Source organism: Larus michahellis, chromosome 4 (assembly GCF_964199755.1).
Source record: "Larus michahellis chromosome 4, bLarMic1.1, whole genome shotgun sequence".
NCBI classification, from domain to species: domain Eukaryota; kingdom Metazoa; phylum Chordata; class Aves; order Charadriiformes; family Laridae; genus Larus; species Larus michahellis.
The window spans coordinates 88,588,646-88,612,237 of NC_133899.1; the positions used below are offsets into that span (position 1 = coordinate 88,588,646).

A 23,592-nucleotide genomic window follows, 5' to 3' on the forward strand; every position below is an offset into this window, starting at 1 on the left:
GATTCACTAAGTAATATTTCCCAGGAGCAAATGAAAGCTTTGGATACGGAACAACTACAAAACACACTTCAAATACTAGGACTATGGGTAAGATGTGGACAGAATCTCTTAGTCTTAGGACATACATAATGTGTGTATGCATAAGTTACTGGTTTCATATACAGTTTCAATGGAAGTGCACATCAACATCCAAGGACAAAATGCTCACTATTTTCTACACAATAGCTTTATTTCCGTGCACATTTGGTTTAATGTTATTAAATCTGCTCCCATTGGAAGAATAAAATTAAATGCATATTTGAAGTAAACATTCTAGGACTTAAGAAATATTTGCATCTGGATTGTTTTTGTACTTACTTCTATTTCTTTTATAGGCCAAATCAAACCTAGATCCCAGCTTCCTGAAAATGAGGTTCAATTTTAGATTCCAGTTCATTATTCAAAAGTATTTCTAAGAGAGATTTGAGTTGAGATTTATCTGATTAACCTCTGAGAGCTCAGAGAAAAAAAGATGATCCAGCTTCAACCTGTTTTCATTCATTTGCCATGAGAACGTTGTTTTCAGTGGAATGTTCATAAATACATAGGCAGCTTCAAGGATGGTGGGCAGACTGTTATGCCCTGCCTATTAAAATGGTGATAACTATTAACACAATTTATTTATGTTTATTTTAAAATCTTAATTAATGGGCTTACTAAACTAAGCCCAAGCAAATATGGGCTCTGTGCATACTGCACATGCCTTGATGCTTTGAATTTGTTTACACAGCTGTGAAATTCTCAAATTAACTATCTGTCAGGAAAAGTAAAATACAGCCAGGAGAGCACGGAGATGAAATCCAAGCCAATGGGAGAAAATTACAAAATGGCATCCTGTGATATGAATCACTTTTACGGAATAACTCCTGCTATAATAATAAGTCTGTAGTTTCTAGACAGTAGATCATTAGCAGCAGCAGCACAGGTAGTTCCAACAACTAACTACCATACAAATCTTGAGCATTTATTAAGATTGATATCAGTCATCTCCTTGTCACTTTATAAATATACATGATTAGATTTATTTATGACTGTGAAATCTCCAAAAAGGGGAAAAAATTACTTCTTTAAAAAATACAGCATACAGTCACACCAGTCTAATACTGCCCTCCCTGTTTAAAGTTTCCATTTTCATTTAAAACTCAAAGTTTTACCTGTCTGTAGAAAGGATCGGATACAACACTGATGTTTTCAGAATCATCAGGTTTTGAAGCATGGTTTAGCTGCTTAACAATAAAGAATATTGTCTTCTGGGACTTGCAAAAGAACCTAGCACCTAACAACTTTGAAATGAGCAATTGTCAAGTGCTTCATCTTTAGAAACTGAAATGCTTTTAATAACTTATTACTGAATGATTAACAAATGAAACACCACAAGGCTAGGGAGCTAGACTTGTGGAAGATGCATTCAGAGTATCTATTATGATATCCAAAAGTGCCTGTTATGACATTAAGCTCAGAAGGGCAAGGAGCAGAGACTGTGTAAATGGCACCAGAGGCTGCCAGCCTCCAGTGCTCTCAATCACACATTACTCCCCTGGATAACAAATACCAAAGCAGAGCACAACTCGACTGCTATTTTTAGCTGTAGGGATTCAGTCCTAAAGAGGTATCTTTATATAGAAACAAAAAGTACAGATTTAATTTAAAATAATTCCTTTGAAGTTTGACCCTTGAGAAAGGATAGATTTGCCCATGTCCACCTGCACAAGCAGCAAGGTATTCAGCCCCAAGAAGCAATAACGCACGGAACATAAGAGTGACCCTACTGGGTCAGCTAAAGCTTCATCTAACACAGATACAGACTGTCCGTAAATATCTAGGGAAGACCAAGACCATAGCAAACATGTTACACCTCTCAATACTTTTCCCAAGCTCCAACCATTTTCAGCTCCAGGGACTTCCTCATCTGTATGGGGTTCCTGTGTATTCAGCGTTCCAAGAGCTCTCTCTTCCATTACCTTATTCAGTGTTTTCTTGAACCCAGGTAAACTTTAACACTCATTGGCAAGAAATTTCCAACCCCTGTTTGTAAACAAGGACCCCCTTTTGTTTGGTTGGTTCCTACTAGCTTCATTTGATGTCCCATAGTTTTTGTACAGAAAAGACTGAACATCTGCCATTCCATTCCTGATTTTGCAGGTTCCATTATATGCGCCCAGGCTACCTCTTTCCCCACTGAAGACTCCTAACCTACTCAGTCACTCATAAAAAGCTACTCCATTGATCTCCTTCACTCACAAAAAAGTCACTCCTTCATTGCCTTCCTCTGAATCTTAAGGAAAGAAGACTTTACTTCTGCATTGCACACTTTTAATCTCCTTTTCAGTTCCTTAAAGCTGTATTCCCAAATCCTATTACCAGTAGTTTCCTAACCCTTTTGAAAATGCTCCCAGTATGCACAGGTGTCTCCACATGACACAAAAGGGAGTGTTTACATCAATGCCACCACCTTCCTTCCAGATCTGGAAAACAACTCTTTTGGTTTATGCTTTCCTGATTTGTTCCACACTCAAAAAGGCTGAGGCTGATCCAGGGGGTCAGTTCAGTCCTCCCTAATAAGAAAGGGGATGATACAGTTCTGGTAAGAAACAAAGGGCAAAACTTACAGTGAGTAGAAACATATTGCACAAGCAGTTAACCCAGACGCAGTAGGATTTAACCTCTGCCATTTTGTAGAGTATTGCAATATAATCTTAAGGAATTATGGCAAACAACTGATGAGTCACTCTATGCAATATTAGGGTTTTTTTAAATGTCTTCTTACATGCGTTGCTACAGCTGCTAAACTGGCCAGACAGCCCCAAAGAGCTGCACAAGTTAATTCATGATCAGTAGTAAATATCAAGCAGAACAGGATATATCATCTTCCTCTAAGACAAAACTAAACCCAAAATATTTTATGGAGCTTTGCCATCTAGGAAGTAGTTCATATACAAGGAAAAACTTCACTTATGAAAACGGACCAAATCTTCAAGTTTCTGGAGAGACCTAGTAACACACACCCCGCCATTATCTATAGCCTTATCCTGTCTCCCTCACTCAGCTGCAACCTGGTGCTGCCTGCAAGCTGATCCTTCTGGCAGCCACTCATTTTATATCAGTCTGCTTCTATCTGAAAAAAGGAAAAGTTACATATATGGATAGAAAAGCATGTTATCTACTTTGCTAGAGGCTAAACTCTATAGAAGTCAGCAGCTTCTTCCAGCTGCCAAGGAAGTCACCAGGGCACCTGGGTGAAAGACCATAATATTTCTGTTTTGCTGTGCACAGAGAAATGGCCAACTGGCTTCAAAATTCCACATGTATTATTAACAGAATACATAATAATGATGCAGGGGAGGATTGTGGAATTCTTACTATGCTAAATTTCATATAGTATAATCTACTTACTAATTTCCTTGGCACCACAAGTCAGATATTCCAATGTGTAGACTAGGACTGCTACACAGGGAAATAAGATCTGAAAGGATTAACAACTCCCTAATAGTCTAGAATGACACAAATCTATTAGTCTGCCATTTCTTTGAAGTCTTACTGTACTAAGTATGAAATAATATACATTGAGAAAATAGCAGTGGAGCAGAATGTTTTCCCTTTAATTGCATTGCCTGTTATACCAGTTTGTCAAATAAAAGACCAACAAGTAATTACACCATATGGTGTTACAGATGTCTAATTGGCTTCTAATGTAAGTTAGATTCAAAAAGAAAAAGGGAATCAGCTAATTGAAGTAAGGAAGGTCATATTCTCAGATGAGGAAGTTAATACAAGAAAGGACCTCGTACCTCTTTTCAGTGGCAAAACACAGAAGTACCAAACTTTGGTACATTTCTGGGTTAGCTTTCCAAATGGTAGCTCTCTCCAAATGCGCCACTGTCAGACAAAAGTCTGATTATTTAAAAAAAAAAAAAAAAAAAAAAAAAAACCCACAACAAACAAAACAACCCAACAAAACAACCAAAACCCCAGAAAGCATTAGTTAGATATCTAACAAAAACATACTGTTTGAATTTCTGAATATTCACTAGAAGTTCATAGTAGAATTTATGACTATTTTCCTGAGAATTTTATATTAAACAGACAAGGCTTTCTGAGATGTCAGTGTGTAAAAAAAAAAAAAAAAAAAAAAAATGCTTTACACTTTGTGATTTAATTGATTTTCTAGTATGCCATCTGAACAAGATATGAAAAGGGAATGTTTTATAACTATGTAGTCAAGTTTACCTTTTGGGTATTCACTGTAGCTTTTAGTAGTTTTTATCAATAATAGTAGCTTTAGTTTGTTTGTTTGGTAAGGATTAAAAAAAACAAAAAATAAAAAACAAAAAACAAGCAACCCTTTTTTCTGCCTGGCTAGTTCCTAGGCTCAATCAAAAAGACTGAGATAAGTGTTTTCTTAACTTGGAAGCTACGTGACACTAACAGGCCACCACTTAAGTGAAGACAAGCTGGACTGTATTACAAAGAGGAACTCGGAAGTCATCCAGTACTTCTACTAACCAAACCCTGATTATAATTTGAAATATGAAATATGAGTTCCAGCTGTCTTTTCTTCCTTTGTGGAGGAAGGCTTCCTTCCTTCTCTACTTTACTTATCTTTCTTCCCAGCTATCTCTTCCTTTCTCTTTAGGGAAAAAAAACCAAACAAACAAACAAAAGAAACAACAAAGCAAGCAAACAACACCCCCTGCTCGCTCATTCCCCTCAGCCCACAGCAGGTTAAAAATAATTAAATAAAGCCTGCCTTAGTCCAGACAAGTTCTTCTGCAACAACAATTATGAGCTTGGAACCAAGAAAAACTTACGCAGCTGCAGCTGACACAAGGCTGTCAGTTCTCAGAACTGACGATAAAATTTATGCTGTGCCCTAATTTCTGCTACAGACTAGTTATGAAAACATAAAGAATAGAAGATGAATTATGTGATTTCACCTCTTAGGCTTTTTTTTTTTACCTGTTTTAGCTGTCAAGGAAGATGTATCTGAATTCAACAAGAAAAATAAAAACAGTTTCACAGTAAAAGCATTAATGTATATGTCAACCACTTAATTTAACTTCTCCCAGAAAGAAACTTGCTGCATTCTTTAATTTCTCCCAATAAGATTGTCCTATGAAATTAATTTAAATTAAAGGGAGGTTCTAGTCAAGCAAAATCTTAATCTGGTTTTTGCAAAGCTATTCAGTGTCTTCTGAATATTCACATTTTCCACATCATCCCTGCAACTCTTTACTGAATGTCTTCCAGTACATCAACAGGACCTTTAAACTCAAGGCACCAAAACAAACTACAGAATTTTATCATTGGCCTCCCTAGAGCCGTTTATAGAGGAAAAGGCACCTCCCACAGCTACTTAATATTCCCCTTGCAAATAAATACAAGGATCACATTTTCTCTATTAGCTACCACATCACACTGCTGGATGTTGTTCTATGTCTTATCCTCATGTTACAAGTCATTTTTTGAGTAACTGCCTCTCATAGTTACCTCAATAATTACCCAAGAAGTATTAACTCCCCAATTCTATATTGTAATTTTTCTACGCAGTGCAATTACCTCCCTGCCCATTTGCAGAACCTCCACAAATGAAATCTCTTAACTGCCCAAAAAAGTTCAGTACCAAACCAGTCAGATACCTCAGATACTGATAATACATGCTAGAACGTTTACCGACACTTACTTTGCCAGGCTTGTTTGCATCAAAGCTGTTTTCTTTAAATTTCTCCTGCAGGGTCTCGGCTAACCGACAAAGCAAGGCACCGTTATCCAATTTCTCCATAAAGGTTTCTGCTGTTATTTCTCTACCTGAACAGCAAACAGAAAGTTAACATGGCAGAAAGCATGCAATAGTATAGACTGCATCTATGTAAAGAGAGAAATCAACAGAAATCTTGACAACAATTTGAAATATGCTTTAACTGAAAAACTTGCATTGCTTTGAATATTTAGTGAATAACCTCACTACTACTTTACTGGTAGACATACGGCAAATTATTCAAAAATAACAGGCTTGCTTTGGGAAGGCATGTACTATTTCAAAAATAATTCTAGCATATCAGACTCCACATATCTCATTTTATTTATGAAATTCCAGTGCTTTTAACATAGTGCTTTAAAAGACAGAGTGCAGCAGGCAAGTGGTTTGCATCAGCGTGCCTGGGTAGCTATAGCGTAAGAGTTGCTAACACTACTGCAGCTTAGTTTGTAACAGAAGTAGAAAACCACGTCAAGAAAGAAAGGACTGTATTTTTTTTTTAAAGACTTTAAGATGAGATCGTGCAAGAAGATGACAAGATAGTACAGTGACTGCAATGCTCCTTTGAAAGAGCTTTTTCAGAAACAAAGTTAGGTACACTAAAAAAAGCGAGAGAGTGAAATGTCATGTCATGTGTCTATTTGCCACACAGATTAAAATTTTCACCCAAAGAACAAAACCAAAATACTTTATTTCATAATACATCAATTATTATCTTCCTATATGATGCTGTACTTCAGCTGCCACAGATTGCCCTCGCTGGCTACAGCAGACCAGATGACCTGCCATTACACATCCTCCTGGCAGAGGAGATCATGAGTCCCATGATGAGATGTGCATTCTGACCAGGCTGGACAGGCCAGATGAAAAGAGAATCATTTACCACCCTAAACTAAACTTCCAGCATCTTAACATCATTTCCAGGTAAAAATATTCCTATTTCTTATTGAAAGGTTTCCATTTTCACATTTGTATTGGAAAATTTGCCTTCTCCTTGGACACTTTTTTGACCCAGCAGCTGTATTCTTCAGCTCTCTCAACTTCTACCAATATCAAGAGAGCATCAAGGACTAATTCTTGCTCTTCCTACTAAGATAGTAATTACATATACCATTTGGGAATGGGAATAACAGTATCAACTCATTTTTCATTGGCTTTTAGACAGCAATCATCAGTAACAGTTCTCTACCCTGACAAAAAAAAAAATAAAATTACAAAAAAAAAAGAAATCTGAAGTGAGAGCAGTTCTTCATCCCATCCAGATGTGGCTTGTTTGCAGCAGGACAGCAGGCAGAAGGCTGCCCACTGCTGGTTGGGGTTTTTTGCCACAGATTTTTGACCAACATGCAGCTGCTTGACTAGAACGTTTTAGGGCTTTTTTTGTTTTTCCAATTAGTTTGAAGAAATTTATTTCCCATGAGATGTCTGGAAACTGAAAACATTAATCTGCTTAGAACGCATTCAGAACGTTTTTTGTCAAAAAACCCTAGGAAAAGAATATTTTAAAGAGCGAAGTAAAGCTTTTCTATACCTTTTCATTCAGAAGACAGGGGAAAACTAACACTCAAAAGTAACAAAAATGAAGTAGATAATAAAAAAATGAATATTTTACTTCTGCATTATTTCACTCATACATTGTAATCTGATAGTCAATGTCACTTATAACACTAAAGACAGCAGTATTATAAAGCAATACGATTACAAATACGCTAAAGGAAGGTTGATTTCTCTAAGCTCTTGCCTGAAAACTTTTAAATACTTCAGCAAGCTTTCAGCAAAAAAACTGTGAGTCTTTTCAGTTTCATCAGTTAAAATCAAAGACTAAGATAATATCTTTGCAGGATATCATCTTCAGATACAACAGTACTTTTAGTTGAAGTTAAATTTTTTTTTCTAACACATTTCTACTTCAGACATACCTGTTTAACATGAAGGGGTTTTTTTTCCCCTTTTTATTCCTCCTTAATTCTCTCTGCCATATAGGCCACTTTATAGTTCCTGCATACCTAAATGACTTCTCCAGGCCAAAGAGCAGTAGCAGCACTGCAGACATTCAGTGGTAGCTTGTGCGTTAACTGACAACATTTCAGCGGTGCCTCCAGCTCAGCTGAAGCCAGGACTGAAACTATAATAGCCCACAGACAGAAAAATTGACCATCTCAGCACCTCAAAAACCTTCATTACCATTCAAACCTAGATATCTTCCCATTTGCCCCATCAGCATTTTTGGCAAAAAGCTATAAAGCCATTAGAAAGCTAAAACTGAAAAATGACTATGTTATAGGAAATGCTTTATTTTTAATACAGTATTGCATTTTATAATTTATTGTATTTCAAAGATTTTTAGCCTAGTCAACATTTTTATTTTGTTTTGGAAAGGTTGTTTATAGGTTTTTTTGGTTTTATTTTTGGTTTTTTGGTTTTTTGTTGTTTTTTTTTTTTACATACAGGTAAAAGAAAAATCATATTCTACGTATCTATTGTGTCCTATGATTTATAGATTAATTATTTCACTGGTCAAGCATTAACCCCCCCACCCCCCACCCCAAAACCTATTTAGAGGCATTTTTCTCATTACACAGCATGGAAAAATTCTTCTATCTTCTTATGCTATTTAACAATACATTTATATTATTTTAAATGCTGAATTGCATTAGCAGTTTGGTCACTGCGTATTGTACACTAAGCCAGAGTATTTTAGTTCTGTTCACTTTTATGAAAGCTGAAAGAATGAGTTTTGCATTGAACATCTGTATCCAATGAAAAATATATTAGGTGTCAGCTTTCAATTCACTGTATTTTATGGCTCCAAAAGGTGGCATTTCTTTGCTAAAACAGACACTCTGACATATTTAACAGTTGAAATGTATTGATTCAAATGAGAGTAATGTTCATAGCCTGAGGAAAAAAATGGCTCTGTATATTTGTATGGGAAAAACATTAAACTCCATTAAAAATGTATAACTCCCCCTACAATTACAAGAAAGCAGTTGCAATGTTTTTATAGAATGGTAATAACATTAAGTATAATAAAAAAACAACACTAAAAGTATGAAAAAAAAAAAAAAACAGGAGTATGAAGGCTGTCTCAAACCTCCAAGCATTGCTTACCCTCTCTTTTACCACAATTGCCAGATGCCCCTTAAGAAGACAAACTGTTTGACCTGAACACCTACGACTTGGAAACTGCGGGCAGCTATCTCTAAGGCCACCTATTCCTGGGGGCCCTAATGACACCAGACTGGGAGGTGAATGAAAGAACAACTAAAAAGAGCCCATGCCCAGCGCACGAGCCCAAGAGGCCAAAGGTAAAGCATTCCTTAAGGGCCGTCTCAGACAACCTTCAGGACAAGGAGGAGGGACTCAAAGACTAAAACAAAGTCCCAAAAATCTGGTTGATTCCTGTATTATTACAGTGGGTTCTTCCACACTTAGTTTAATAACTACAATGCAAGACACTGACTCCAGCCTCTCACCTAGCTGATGGACTATTTTAATTGTTTGCTAAAGTGGTAACACAAAACTACTAGTTTACAAATAGAAATATCTCACTTGTAAATCTCTGAAACACATCAGCAGAAGGATGAGCTTCTATAACACTGAGGCACCAGTGCAACAACCTCCTGATCCTCTCAAATTGTGTGGTATTTAAACCCACGATAACAAAACACAATAAAAATACAGAAAACAAAGGCCAGTGATTTTATGCACATGCAAAACTGGTTCTTTTCTGATAAGGCTACTCCATTTCCTTCATTAGCTGACAGCAAAATAAATAGTTTTGATAGCATTGAGACATTATCACTTTCTTGAAATTGGACATATAAACAATCTCAAAGGCATGTTGATATTAAAGAAAATTATAAAGCCTCTCAACTGAAGAAGATAAAGTTATAAAGAAAATTATAAAGCCTTAAATAATAAACTGCATCACTGACAGCAGAATTAGTAGAAGTATCATGAATGTATTGATATTCGGATATTTAAATTCTGCATTTCACACTGGCTTGGGCTGAACACGCTGATGTTGAAAATAAAGGCGCTGCTACGGAATCCTCTTAAACAGCAAAACGAGCAAGAACACTGAGCTGAAGCAGGTTTTGCTTTAATTCAGAATCTAAGAACGACAGTTTTCTCAGAGAAGACTTCCCACCCTTCATCCCCCCAAACTTTTCTTCTCCTTCAACATGCCTTTAAATGTCACACCTGGTCTTCAGCTCAGTGCCTCTCCTGACATCCTTACCTCTCTGTTCCGTTTCTCCAAGCCTACTTCACTTTTGCACCCAAGCAACTTTTACATGCCTCATGCAGCACTCAATGTTTACATGTCCAATTCCTCAGCATCTTGCATTCTCCGGCTCCTTACCTATGAGCTTCCGAAGCCCAGAAAGCTCTGTTAGCCTCAACACTGCAACCTTGGAGTCCAGACATGTGCCTAGGGCACATCTTACAGGTCCCATGTGCTAAATGAAGTTGGATGGAATAAGCAGCAATATCATAAGCCTCTGCAGCTGGTAAATGGGCTCTGAGAACATGAAAAAAGATCAGCGCTCTACACAATAGCCAAAGGGGAAACAGAGAAACCATCCCCCTTTACCTGTCCTAAACTACAGACCGGTGATGAGGCCCACTCTTCCTGATGCCAGCCCTTTCCCCTCTGCAGACACACAAGAGAAAACAAGACAGCACTGAAGAGTACAGCAGTCAAGCAAACCCTATTTGCTTTCAAATTGCCATTTTGCCTCTGCTAGAAGATTACTATGGCCCAACTGTGTCAACTGTGCTAATTCCCATGTGAAGTTTTCGGTATCCACAAGAGCATTCTACTAAAATAAGCGTATACATCATCTCCCAAATTTGGAGTGTCCCAGCAGAGAAAGCATTGCTGAGTGTTTTGCTGGCTCTATACATAATAAAAACAAGGCTGAGAGATGATCATGATTTGCAAGACAGCTGGGTCAACACATCTCCTTAACTTTGCCACTGCAAGGATTTCTCAACTGAGCCACCAGAGCTCAGCTGAGGGAAATGAGGGGAAGAGATACAACATCCATAGCTCAAATTGTCCTCTCCAGCATACAACCCCCCTACCTCTGCAATGCTAACATGTCCTACTTTGAGGGTGCTATAATGTACAGTATTGTATGAGTCAATCCCATCTGATGCATTGATTTCATCTGCAATGTCCTTTTTCCAGCCCCCAGAACACAGGCAGATAAAATCTATTCAGCAATGGAGCTGTAATGACAAATTGTCCTCTCAGAAGTTCTGAGTTTCTCTGACATGGTTGCAAAAATAACGAGCAAAATGCCTACAAAAGTAATAGTTATTACTAAAAAAAAAAAAAAAACAAAACCAACACAAAACCACGACAATGTCCATGCTAAATTAGAATAAAATGTCCAAAGTCTCAGGGTTAAAAATTCTTACAGCATTATTTTTCAGCTGCACCATGCGTCTCAGTATTCCAATTTGTCACTCAGGTTAAGGTCAGATTCTAGCTATGCCTAATTTCCATCTAATATCAAAACCCTTCATTCATATTATAAAGCACAATATCCTTCTAGTGTTTTCTAGTTTGTAATTTCGAACCCATACCAGGCTTTGCTGCTGCAAAACTGTCACCATTTTAACTTCCAGTAGCACTGTGTAGGACCTATTTGCCTCTCCACAAAACTTTCCAAAAATACCATCACTTGATCAAACTGCCTCAGAGATGTTCAGCTCTATTCTTGCCTATAATACTTTCTACGCTTTTTAAAAATAAAAAATAAAAAAATCTACATTTATTTGAAAAGTTCATGTATCCTTGTTGAGTCATAGTACAAATGAATGAACAAAATACAGATGAAACAAAACACAATCCAACACGGCAAAAGTTAAATTAAATGCATACTAATTTTCTTTATAAATTGAGAAATCCTATTGCATTAAAACTGGCATAAAGACACTCACCATGGAGGCCAAACGAATTATAGCACAGAGCAAACTAGGGTGTAGATACACAGAATCTTATCTGCTCAGTGTTATCTACACATCCATGTACATGAAAATCTACTGACCATTAATGCAAAGTACATATTTTCTCCCATGGAGGAAAAAAACAACAAAAAAAACCACAACAAAACAAACAAGAGTCCTGCATATCCTCTTGGATGCTGAAAAGTGAGAGAATACAAACAAGGTAACAGCATGCTATAAATTCATACCTATTTTATCTTACTGCAACATTGTCACATGTCCCTCCTCTCATTAAAAATTAACCTAAATTATACAGTAATTAAACAAAATTTGAATTCTGAGTTAATATATTTATATAAATTAATTACTTTAATTCAGTTACACTTTATTTTGAATATGAATTTTAACTTAATGGAATTATTAATTTGAATAACAATGTCTACAAAGGAATTCAAAGCAGTTTAACAAATCACTATCATTTCAGTTCTTCAGGACAAACTCTGAGAAAAGCAGAGCTTGGTGTGAGAAGGTGTGGGGGAATGCATTAAGCAAATGAACTGTGTATGCTGCTTAATTAAAAGAAGGTTGTGCCCGTTTAGTTCTGCACTGCAGAATTTGGTGTCCATATGAAAAATCAGATTTTTAATTATAGTTGGCATTTCAGAACCTCCTGCTGGTTGCTACTTTCTTGCTAAAAAAGTGACCTCATTCCTAAACTTGTCACTGTGAGAACTCTTGTTATGAACTGCAAACAAGCTTCTATTTGTTTTAGCGTGCCTCACTAAAACTTCATTGTTTAAAACATTTAAACAATATATTAAATCCTTAATGGAACGTGCTTCTTATGATTCAAAAAATAGTCCTTTGGATTGTTGTCTTGTGGTAATTGGAATGAAGAGTCAGGATTTCTGGATTTTGTTTACCCTCATTGTAAAAAAATTTCTTCCTTATATCTAGTCTAAATCTACCCTCCTTTAGTTTAAAAACATTACGCCTTGTCCTATTGCAACAGGCCCTGCTAAAAAGTCTGTCCCCATCTTTCCTGTAAGCCCCCTTTAAGTACTGAAAGGCCACAATAAGGTCCCCCCAGAGCCTTCTCTTCTCCAGGCTGAACAACCCCAACTCTCTCAGCCTGTCCTCATAGCTCCAGCCCTCTGATCATTTTTGTGGCCCTTCTCTGGACCTGTTCCAACAGGTCCATGTCTCTCCTGTGCTGGAAAGGACTGTTCACCAGAACAGACTTCCAGAAAAAAACAAACAAACCAACCAACAAACAACAACAACAAAAAAAAAAAAAACACAAGACCCCAAAACCCACACACTTAAAAATGCTCAAAGTTTTCCTCCAAAATAACATCAGCAAAAGTTTAATGTAAACATCACCTCCTCTAAAGTATTTTCTCTTCTTTGTTTAATTACTGGCGCGTTTCCCTTAGGATGAGGTATTGTGTAAGTCAAGTATTTCTTTGGTAGAATCCTTTTGACTTACAGAGATCACACAAAAGCCATTTTCCCCGAATGCTCTCAGCAAACAACATACTATTTCCTGGCTCATAGTTTCTAAATGCTGCCTTCTTGAATGAGTGGTATATCCCAAAGAACCATTTCTTTCCTTCCTGCCAGGGACCTACTCTCATTTTCTTTTCACATCTACCTGTTTTTTCTTGACTTTTGGTTTGCATCCTTTTTCATCAACAACATGTTTCAGCTTCGCACACCGAGACACACAGCTGCAACCAGTAAATCCCCGGGTCCCAGCTGCAGCCACTAGATTAGACCCCTCTATGCACAGACTTCCACAAGTCTTAGCAGGCATCACCTTGAGCGGCAATCATCAATCACTAGACTGCTTGGTCAGCAAAGAGCTATTTAATGGCTCCTTCCGTTCAAAACAATCAGTACACCCATACTCTTTAGGAGGCCTACCAATAAAAATGGAGGAGGTAATGGCAGTAATTAGCACCATTCAGCTTAACGGTATTAATACAGACAACATGGGCAAAAGAACATTTAAAAGGAAATTTGAGGAAAAATAAACACAAAATGAATAATAAAGTTCAATGATGCAACTCCCAAGAATGCTGCGGAGGCAAACTACTTATTAGCTTTTCTGACCTTGCTAACAGTTGCCCTATATGGAGGTAGCTACCTAAACATAACTACCTTTATTTTTGAAACTCAAAAAAGTCTGAAGGACTGAGTACCCAGCTAAGAGCATACAGAGTTCTCTTACTGTCCAGTATCTTTATTTTACCTTATTGTATCTTACCCAGGAGGTTTGTGAGCCACAGGGCCAAATCCTCTTTCATCGGCAGCAAGTTGGCCTCATGTCTACTTGCAAGCCACTGACTGTATTGATGCATATCAGAGAGGCCGGGCCCACGTGCCTTCGGGCTCAGAGCAGTGCACATTGCTTATCCGCTTGTTGGACCTGTTTTATTATATAAGATTAAAAAAAAAAAGAAAAAAAAAAGAAAAAATAAGTACTTCATATATACCGAATCGAGTTTCACAAATTCTCTTTTTAGAATTGTAGAAGAGAACAGTAACCATGATTCTAAGAAATCAGATGTCAGACAAACAGATGTGGATCTAACACACGAATACAACATCGATGACTGAAGTTTTGTTTTGTTAATGGATCACACTGCAAGTGATTAAATCATAGATAAACGTCAACTTCATTTGTACTCACCAAGCTACACTTGTTGCCAACACATAACCAAATATTCTGCAAGGAATGATTAAAATCAAATCAAAATAAATAAACATTTTACATAAAGATAACAACTCGCTAAGGTGCCTGATCCAAAATCCATTCAAAATAAATGGAAAGCTTCAGAAATTTTTGGATCAGGCCCAAGAAAAACACAGAAACAACTGAGTTACACTACTACAGCAAACTTATTAACAAGTAACAAATGCAGTTACCAAACAGAATCGGTCTATTCTACAGCTTTACAATAATTAAAGAGAAAAAAAAAACCACACCAAATATATTTACCAAATAGCATTATTTCTTCAGAAAGCAGCACAACAGCTAGTGCTGGTCACCCACACTTCCCAGTTGCACCTTTTATACAAATACTCCTCTGCTCCAGTGACAACTTACTGAAACTTTAGTTACAGGTAAGACAATACGTCATGTGTTAAATATTAGTTAAGTGTTGTGACTTTTGCAGCAGTCAGAGACGTTAGGCCCACTGGACCTATATCTCTGCTCCTGAAGGACTAATTCCTCCATCTGTGGTGTAATTGTGCTAAGGAAAGGAGGTTATTTTTCTCTCTGAAAAGAAAGTCAGATCTGCACCCTATTGCTTGTACCAATGAGCTGAGTTATTTTCTCACCTGGCAGGCTGTAGCCTGCTGAAGGCCCAGTCACACCAACTAGCACTCACAAGGTCTTACACAGGTGGCACTAGACAGACATTAACTGGGATGGGAGGTCCCTAAGGAAAAGTTCTTTGCCTATTGTCAACCAGCTGATCCACACCAGGCATGGTTACACCTGTCAGCTGGCTTCAGCTCATAGTAGATTCCAAAAAAACACTGTTTCTTTCTGTCCTTTGCATACCTTTCAAGTCCAGTAAGAGGTAATAGTGACCTCGAAAACAACAGCAAAAAAGAACAATTTGTTATACTGTTCCATTGTGGCCTGGAATAACAAGAATACTAAAACCAATACCTTTGCCAAAAAAAGGAAAATGTTTACTGAATGTAAAAAGCAACTGCCTTTCCATAAAATTGTGCGGTAACTGACATTTCAAAATATATGAAGTGCTATTTGGGATATTTTAATGCTTACATTAAGATACTCCGGCATTTTTTTAACCATACCCTGGGTAACTAAACTTGTTTGCAAAAAGATATGCTTAAGCTCTTGTTGAGAGTACCTCACTCCAAATCCTGAAGTTCAACTTGCCCTCGAGAAAGACACAGCTTTCACCACAAATATACTTCTTACTGAAATTAGATGATTTTTTCAGTTGGGGAGGGGGGAAAATAGATGTAAAAAGACTCTACTCCCTTGCATAAGTACACATTTCTGAATTATCAGTAGATTTTACGGTTTTTCTAACAAAAGAGATCCTTACGTATGAAAGTTCCTTTGGAAGCAGAGTTTAAGATAGACTAAAGTATGTAATTTAAGCACAGCTCTGTTCTGAAAACTGACTTTGTAAAAATGTCAGCTTGGATTTATGGTTTCCTGGTTGATTAAATCCAAATCATACCTGTTAATTTGGGGCGGGCTGTAAGGGCATGGAAGGAGAAGAATTAGGCTATTAGCTCTGCAAAAAATCAATCTGGAATGTCACTTTCTAAATAGATCCCTTCGGACTAGATGATAGTAACAGCTAAGGAGTTACAATGACAGTACGCTTAAAGTTGCTTCAAGTCTCTCTGAACCACACAATTTGGTGCTTCATATCACTGCTTTATTTTGGACAAATGGAAACAGAAGCAAGAAAGATAATTGACACCACCATGTCTTCAGAGATTGTATGGGAAAAAATCAGATATAAATATCTCTGTCATATACTTTATTTCCAGGAAAAAGCATTAAAATAATTTTTTGACTGATTTCTGGAGTCTATAAACTCTATTGATAAGGCAAGAACCAGAACTGAAACTAGTTTATTTTCTTGAATTACGTCTGAAATTATGTCGGTAAAAAGTAATAAAAAAAAAGTTTCTCATTCCTGGATGTTCACTTCATATACAATATGCAAATAAAGCAAAGTTGAAATACACCATTTTTTGGCATCATTTTTACAGTTTATTAATACCTATGTATCTAAATATTTAGAAAACAAAATCCTGCAATTTGTTTCTTTTGATACACAGATTGGAAAAATCTACCTGAACAAAGAAGCACTACTGTACTAAAGGAACCACTTTGACACTACACCTCTTCACTGGAAATAATTTCACAGTTCATACATGCTTTGAGAAAGTGGTTAAACTAGATGACCCCCAGAGGTTCCTTCCAACCTAAATTATTCTGTAATTTTATATTTCAAGGATGCACACAGCAACATTCATCCCGGGACCATAAGTGGGCTCTGCCCTGCTAGGAGTATAAGACATGGCACACACGCTGAGCTGGGTTCACAGGAAAACTATAGAGACAACATCCTTCTCTCTCATCTCAGGAAAGGTCCACCTACCTTGTCACTGCCCAGACCGCGTATATGAAGTGCCCTGTGAAACCTGAAGCTAATAAATAACCAACAACATTCTAATACACCTGACAGCCAGCCAGATATGATACAGGGTGCTGCCACCAGTGGAGCTGAAGTAATTCTAAGGTCTGAAAGTTGCATTTCTTTAAGACTAGAGGGGGAGGAAAAAAAAAAAAAAAAAAGAAGAGGAAAGGCTTCTGGAGCAGCTACATGGAGGCAGCCTGGGTTTCCCCATCAGTCTGTGAAACTAGTACTGCAGTCTGTTTATGCTTCACACTAATCTCTGTGGAGACACAGACAGAGAATTGGGGGATTTGAGATGTTACTTCAGTTTGGCTCTTACATACAGGGCTGTCTTGAAATATATTCCATACTGACCTACCTCTTGTTTCATAAAACTCAGCAACCAGACTGTGCAAAGGTCTCAAGGAATTTTTGAGACTCACTGAAAGAAGAAAAGTGGGAGAATAAAGAGCTCGGATTTCAGAGGATGCATGGGTGCTTTAGTTTGGTAGTAAGTGTGGTGGTAAAAACAGAGAAGATGCAGAGACAAGAAAGGTATTCTGAGTTTAAGGTAGTTTTAATAGGACACAGGTTTTCAGAACAGAAAACTAGGAATGACAAGGAAAGTCAGATAGACAGGTGACAAAAATCCCTAGAAGATGAAAAGGACTCAGGTATCTCTGTACCGGGACTAGGTTTGCTTGATATAGTAGCCCTGAATTAACAATAATGTCTGCATTAATTTGTGAAGCAGGCATGCAAAGCAAGGATTGAGAAAGTTAACACTGATGAAGAGTCTCCACTGGGAAGAACCCTGAAGAATCACAGATGAATCACATACAATCCAACCTTACCTCTGCGTAAATTTTCTTTAATTTCACTTCTGATAAGAAAGAATTTTCCCCTTCCCCACTACTCTGAAAACACGTCCTACACTTCAGTAAAATACTTTCTTGTTAGAATCAGAGCAAGAAAATTTCTACCTTGGATTTTTAAAATTAAAAAAAAAAAACCAAAACACAATCAAAACCAGCCTTCAAGGAGCAGAGCACAATTTATTACCTGTAGCTACTGTCACAAATTCTGCAAGTGATATTGTGAGTCACTTATCAAACTGCAAGCACCAAAAGCTATCAAACTCTTAATCGTTCTTTACGCGAACACTGACCACAAACTGAACTTCCAAGTTAAACTTAAGCCTCCACGATACTTCAGTGCTGAAGTACCTAAGCTTCATTAAAATATTCATCTACTTCATTAATTGTAATAGACTATACAGTAACTATTAAAACTTTATCACACACTGGCTGGGCTCTGTGAAGAAGCTGAACTAAGATAGTTCGGTGAAGGCGAGAGCAGTTGAGTCCTGATCTCCTTCAAGACCCCTTTGAAGATTCTACCTGCAGTCAAGGCCAGGCTCTTGATTCTTCGCTTATTCATCAACTCACCCCCTTAAAATGTCTTAACATTATTTATTTTCTGGGGAGCTGGAGAAAAGTTTATTGGCAATTTAGCAGTGAGGAATTTGGTCAGAGAAATGGACTAACTTGCCACAAAGATAGACAGTAGCATTGAAGGATACATCACCACAGCTGAGGCAAGCCTCTTTGGCTCCAACAACTATTTCATCCTTTCCTTTTGGCAGATGTAAAGTATGAACAAAGTAGCCAAAAAAATATTGGTTTTCCTAATCTCACTGCTTTCTAACAGCAACATCAAATCATCATATATATAGCTCTTTAAAACTAGCCAACACAAACATGTCAAATATTTTATAGAATGTTACACTTCTCTATAAACTATTGAGTCTGACTTGAGATATGCACAAGCATTTTCAAAACTTACCTCTAAATGCTTTGTTCCTCAAAAAGTTACTTCTTCTCCCTACTATTCTGAAGGCAGACAAGGAAAGGTCTTCAACTACTTTTCATTCTGTTTTGTTACAGGTCATATTTATGCAGCACAGCCTTTTTTTCCACCTCTCTCAATAAGAGGACGACATCTCAAATTCTTAGACTTATTGTCTAGCTCAAGAATTCAGTGTGGGATAGTTTACAGTACGCTCAGTGACATGTAACAGATTCAACACACTGAAAGGTTATTCTTCTCTCTGCATCCTTCTACCAAACAGTGAAGTTTTTATTTTGCTTTACAGTAGTACATTTAGTTTTCTGTGTATTGTAGCTCACTGCTTGTATTTTGCCAGCAGTGTAACTTACACTACCTGCTGATTGTTGTCAGTGATCATCAGGTGAAAGCAATGAGAATCAAACAAGTAATCTTCTGTAATTCCACTGGCTTTTGTTGGGATTAACTGGTAGAACAAAAGGATTCAAGAATTATAGACTCTATATTTAAAACACACAGGAGGCAAAGACTGTTTGATCCAGAAAGTAAAACTGGCCACACAATTAGGCACTCACAGTTGCAGATCCCTGGATTCAATTCCATTTCCTATTCCAACCACCTTCCTTACCTGTAAAATTGTGATAATGGTAGTCTTCAACCAAAGGCAAGTATAATCAGGAGGAAAAAATTATTCTAGATAGTGAAAATGTGTATACAAATGTGTGCATGTATGCACAGATATACATACACAGAAAATACACATGCTCCGCCCTATGAATTAATGATACAAACCAGTAAGTTTTTACTCCAAATTACCCAGACAGTTCCAGCATATATACATAATGGCTTATACTGAGTGGTTCCTGGTTATGCAGTCCTCTCCATATTACCCTAGTTTCATTGTCACTTCAGCCTTATTCCTACTTACAACACATGCATTAATTCTCAAACAAAAGGAGGCTTGGACCACCCCTTTCAACTTGCTCCTAAGATTCAATCCTTCCAGGTCAGGGATGAAGAAGACTCGCTCAGTCACTTGCTCTTTATGACTAGGCTTAAGAATTAGCATAGAAATTCAGTATCCAGCAACAGAAGCATTTTTCCTTCTATGTGTATTCAGTTAGAAAAGAATAAAAATATATTAAAAGTGTCTATGGAGGGAAAAAAAAACAACTATGAAGCAAATACAGAACTGTGTTTAGACACCAGTCAAAGAATTTCTGATGCAAAGGTCATATACGATGTCCCCTTTGTATCATACCAGCTTGACTGTGACACTGGGCAACAGATATCTGTTTTGGCCCACCCAGGTACCATTGCCTAGCAGGCGAGCTAATTGACTGGCTCTGTTCTGTTGGCAGTTAAAACAGAGTCATCCAGGACTCAAGATTTGCACATATGCCAATTTGGTGGCCCAGCTGCTCTACAAAGCTGGAACAACTGGAACAGAAGATGGCATAACTCTGCCTTGGACGCTGGATTCAAAGACTATTTCATAAAATCCTCATATAATTAAATATGCTGGCTTTAAGCTTGTGAAATGAGGTCTCTTGTAATATGATTGAGGAAGCACATTAGCTATCAGTTGTAGAAGAAACAAAACTTCACGCACACAAATGTGCAACAGCTTTACTGTCAGCAGCAGAGAGAGCAGACAGCAACTTAGACAAGAGCAGCAATAGTTTTCTCTGAAGGAACTGGAACTTGAGCACTAGACTGCACATTGGCTTTGACAGAGGGGTATCGGCTATAACTGCAGACAATCTCCTGCTGTCTTAGAGAGAAGGTAATGCTATTGGAAAGCAGCCATCCTGGAAAGAGAGGAGACAGAGGATCAAAAGCCAGAACAGAGCTCATGAGTATCTGGCAAGGGTCTCTGCTGGATCTCCCTGCTAGTTCTAATCACCTCAAGCAGATGGAAAAGAACAGAACTTTTGAAACTTTACTGGAGTTTAAGTGGACTGTGCAAAGCATTCACTTACTGTAACTACAAGTTGGGTGCAAAAGAGGCTTAAATAAAACAGTCAATGTTCATAAACAGATTAAGTTGCAGCAACAAAATGCACATTTGTGGGCAGCCTCACTTCTGCTTGCACAATTTGAGACTTATATCTGCAATCACCACTTTCACATAAGCAAGTGCCAGTTTTACACACATAGCACATCCGAGCATAAATATGTTCACATTTGAAAACTGATTGCAGTTTTTCCTCCCTCGGTGTTGGTGTATTTTTCAGGTTTGGAGAGTATATCGTTAGTTGACAGGCTAAAGGCTGCTCTTGTTTTTCCACCCACTCACCCATGTACATACATATGTGTATACACACACACATACGCAGAAAGGGGGGGGGGGGGGGAAGATATATGAATGTCTTCCTTTGAGAGCCACAGAGGTAACTAACAATTTCTGTAATTGATATTTTTACTGTCAGGAAACTGTTCCCTATGGTGAGACCTGCTAGACAGTGGAATAATTTCCCCAAGTGAAACCATGAAAGCTCCCCTACTTGAAATCCTTAAAATCGACTAAAAGAAGCAATAGAAAAAAAAAACAGAGACCTGTCACTCACTGGTAGTTACTCAGTCAATCTTTACCATCTGCAATTTCCAGTTTGCTACAAAACAGTAATCACACTCATTTCGCCCCATGCCAATGTAAAAACAAACACAATCACTCTTAAAGTGATTCTGCTACTACATCACATTGCTTCTCTTCAAGTGCTATTATAGAGCTCTCCCTTCTGTAAGAAACACCAGGTCATTCTTGTCTGCATCATCCTAGATACCTATAGCTGTAATCTTAGTTTTCTCACTACCATAAACAAGCAGATAAAGCATAAGCTCACAAATGCAGCAAGCATATTTTTGTAAGGAAATTCAATTTTTCTAGTTATTTTATTATCCTTATAAACTATACCACAACCAATTTAGCCCAAGGTTTCTGGAGCTTTCCCAGATTAACTTGGAGCATACTGTACATGTTAGGAGCAGGGGGAGGGGCACTGGAGGGGAACCACCATCTGAAACTCATTAATCAATTAGAATTTTTAAGGGCTTACATCAAAATGTGATCTACACTGATAAAGTAAACTTTAATCACAAGAAGCCTTTGTCCTTTACGTTATGAATATACTTGTTACAAATGTGTGCAATACTTTGAGTGGAGGATAGAGAACCTGGCACAACAGCTTACCGATACTTTAGACCTGTAAGGCCCTTGGTCTGAAGCCAGACCAGAACGAAGTTAACCGCACTTAAAAATCTGAGCTAATCATTGGAAGCCTAGACGTTTTCAGGACTATGCCTAGGAGAAACAATTTTGTTGCCTTGATAATGTCTCCTCTACCAAAAGGAAAGCAAAGAATCCTTCTCACACAGACCAAAACAAAACTTTAGGAATGTTCAATATCTACTTGCTCATAAAATTATAACTTCTGGAAACTGAGCCCGATTCCTAACACAGCCCAAAAACTTTCAAGTTGATTTCTCTTTGCCTGGCTCTTACTGCATGTTTTTCTGCTTGGCTAAGCAAAATAGACACTAAAAATTAATACAAAATAAGTTTCAACCTCCACCAACTAGAAAAGGAAATACATATTTAAACTGACATATCACATGTTACGAGGAGTATAAGCGTGTCTCTTGCTGCAAGCACACTATGCACACGGTATTACAAGCTGACTCCCAATCATCAGCTTTGCTTTTAATTAGGAAGTTCCATTTCCAAATCCTCTCCTGAAATTAGCGTGAAGCTTAACTGAGGGGTGCAAAGTGGAGTCAAAGAGGTATTTTGGATAGTAAGAGTGCCAATTTAAATAAGACTGAAGGTAAAATTAAATAAAGTGACCAAATAAGTCAGTAGCCTAAAGTGAGTAAGAGCCAGAAACTTGAGGATAATACTGACTCCTCCTCACCTCACCACCTCCATCTAGATTTGGTTTGGTTGCGGTTACAACTAGGGTACCATGGTATAATACTGATCAGATGGCCTATGGTACCATATGATATGAATTTAGGAATGTCAGCTAATTTCCTATTAAATCACAAAACCATCATAAAACCATTACACTTGGCCCAGCATCTACTCCATAGTGAAGAAACCATTCATAATTTAGTATACATAGAAACTGAAGAATACTTCTTTTGTTCATTTTTAATTTCAGAGTTATGTCAGAACTGTGCTGGAACTGCACTGGGGAGCCCACAGTGCATCCTTCCTGGTGCCCCACGAGCCCTTCTCCCCTAGGAGCACGCAAAACCAGTAAAGCCAGCAGGCTCAGCTGACACACACCACTGCAGCAGGATGCTGACAGCAATCCTAGATAAGGAAGACATCAACCTTCATTTCTTATAAGTAAAGCGCTAGTAAAAAAACAGAGCCCTCTTAAAGTCAAACTTTGCCCTCCTGAGATTTGAATCTAGAGCCTGAAGAGGAAAGCAAGAACCTGGAAGGATGGATTTTTGGAATAACAGAGGTCTCATCCCTCCTGCCCTTTGGGGCAGCGGAGGGGGCAGGCCTGGAGCGCCCCAGAGCAGCCACCCACCCGGCGGCAGGGCTTTGGCCGCCTCCCACCCACCACTTGCCGCAGCCTCCGATGCGGGCGCTCGCATTTCCCACGAGAGCTGCAAAACGTACAAACCCCGTCCTCCTCTCCCTCTCCTCCAGCCAGCAACCAACCCGCGGCTACGCGGAGCGGCCCGAAAGATAAACCAGTTGTTGAGGGGGGCGAAGCACACAGCGAGTAGGAACTACCCCAAAGACGGGCTGGAAACGCGACGCCGCCTCGCAAGGGGAATCCCCCC

General features: G+C 38.1%; 1 protein-coding gene across 10 annotated transcripts in view; it reads right to left on the reverse strand.

The window, feature by feature from the left end:
* GAS2 (growth arrest specific 2) overlaps positions 1–23,592 on the reverse strand; it is a 118,462-nt gene that overhangs the window by 77,884 nt on the left and 16,986 nt on the right. For 5 of the 10 annotated variants that reach the window (XM_074586280.1, XM_074586283.1, XM_074586285.1 and 2 more), the window contains 2 exons: positions 14,025–14,186; positions 5,720–5,844 (listed from right to left, as the gene is read on the reverse strand). In XM_074586280.1, the coding sequence (XP_074442381.1) occupies positions 5,720–5,844; positions 14,025–14,166 (267 nt within the window). In that variant the 5' untranslated portion in view covers positions 14,167–14,186. Of the gene's footprint in view, positions 1–5,719; positions 5,845–13,409; positions 13,506–14,024; positions 14,849–23,592 lie in introns of those variants that run through there. The other 5 variants (XM_074586289.1, XM_074586288.1, XM_074586282.1 and 2 more) reach the window with 4 other exon arrangements.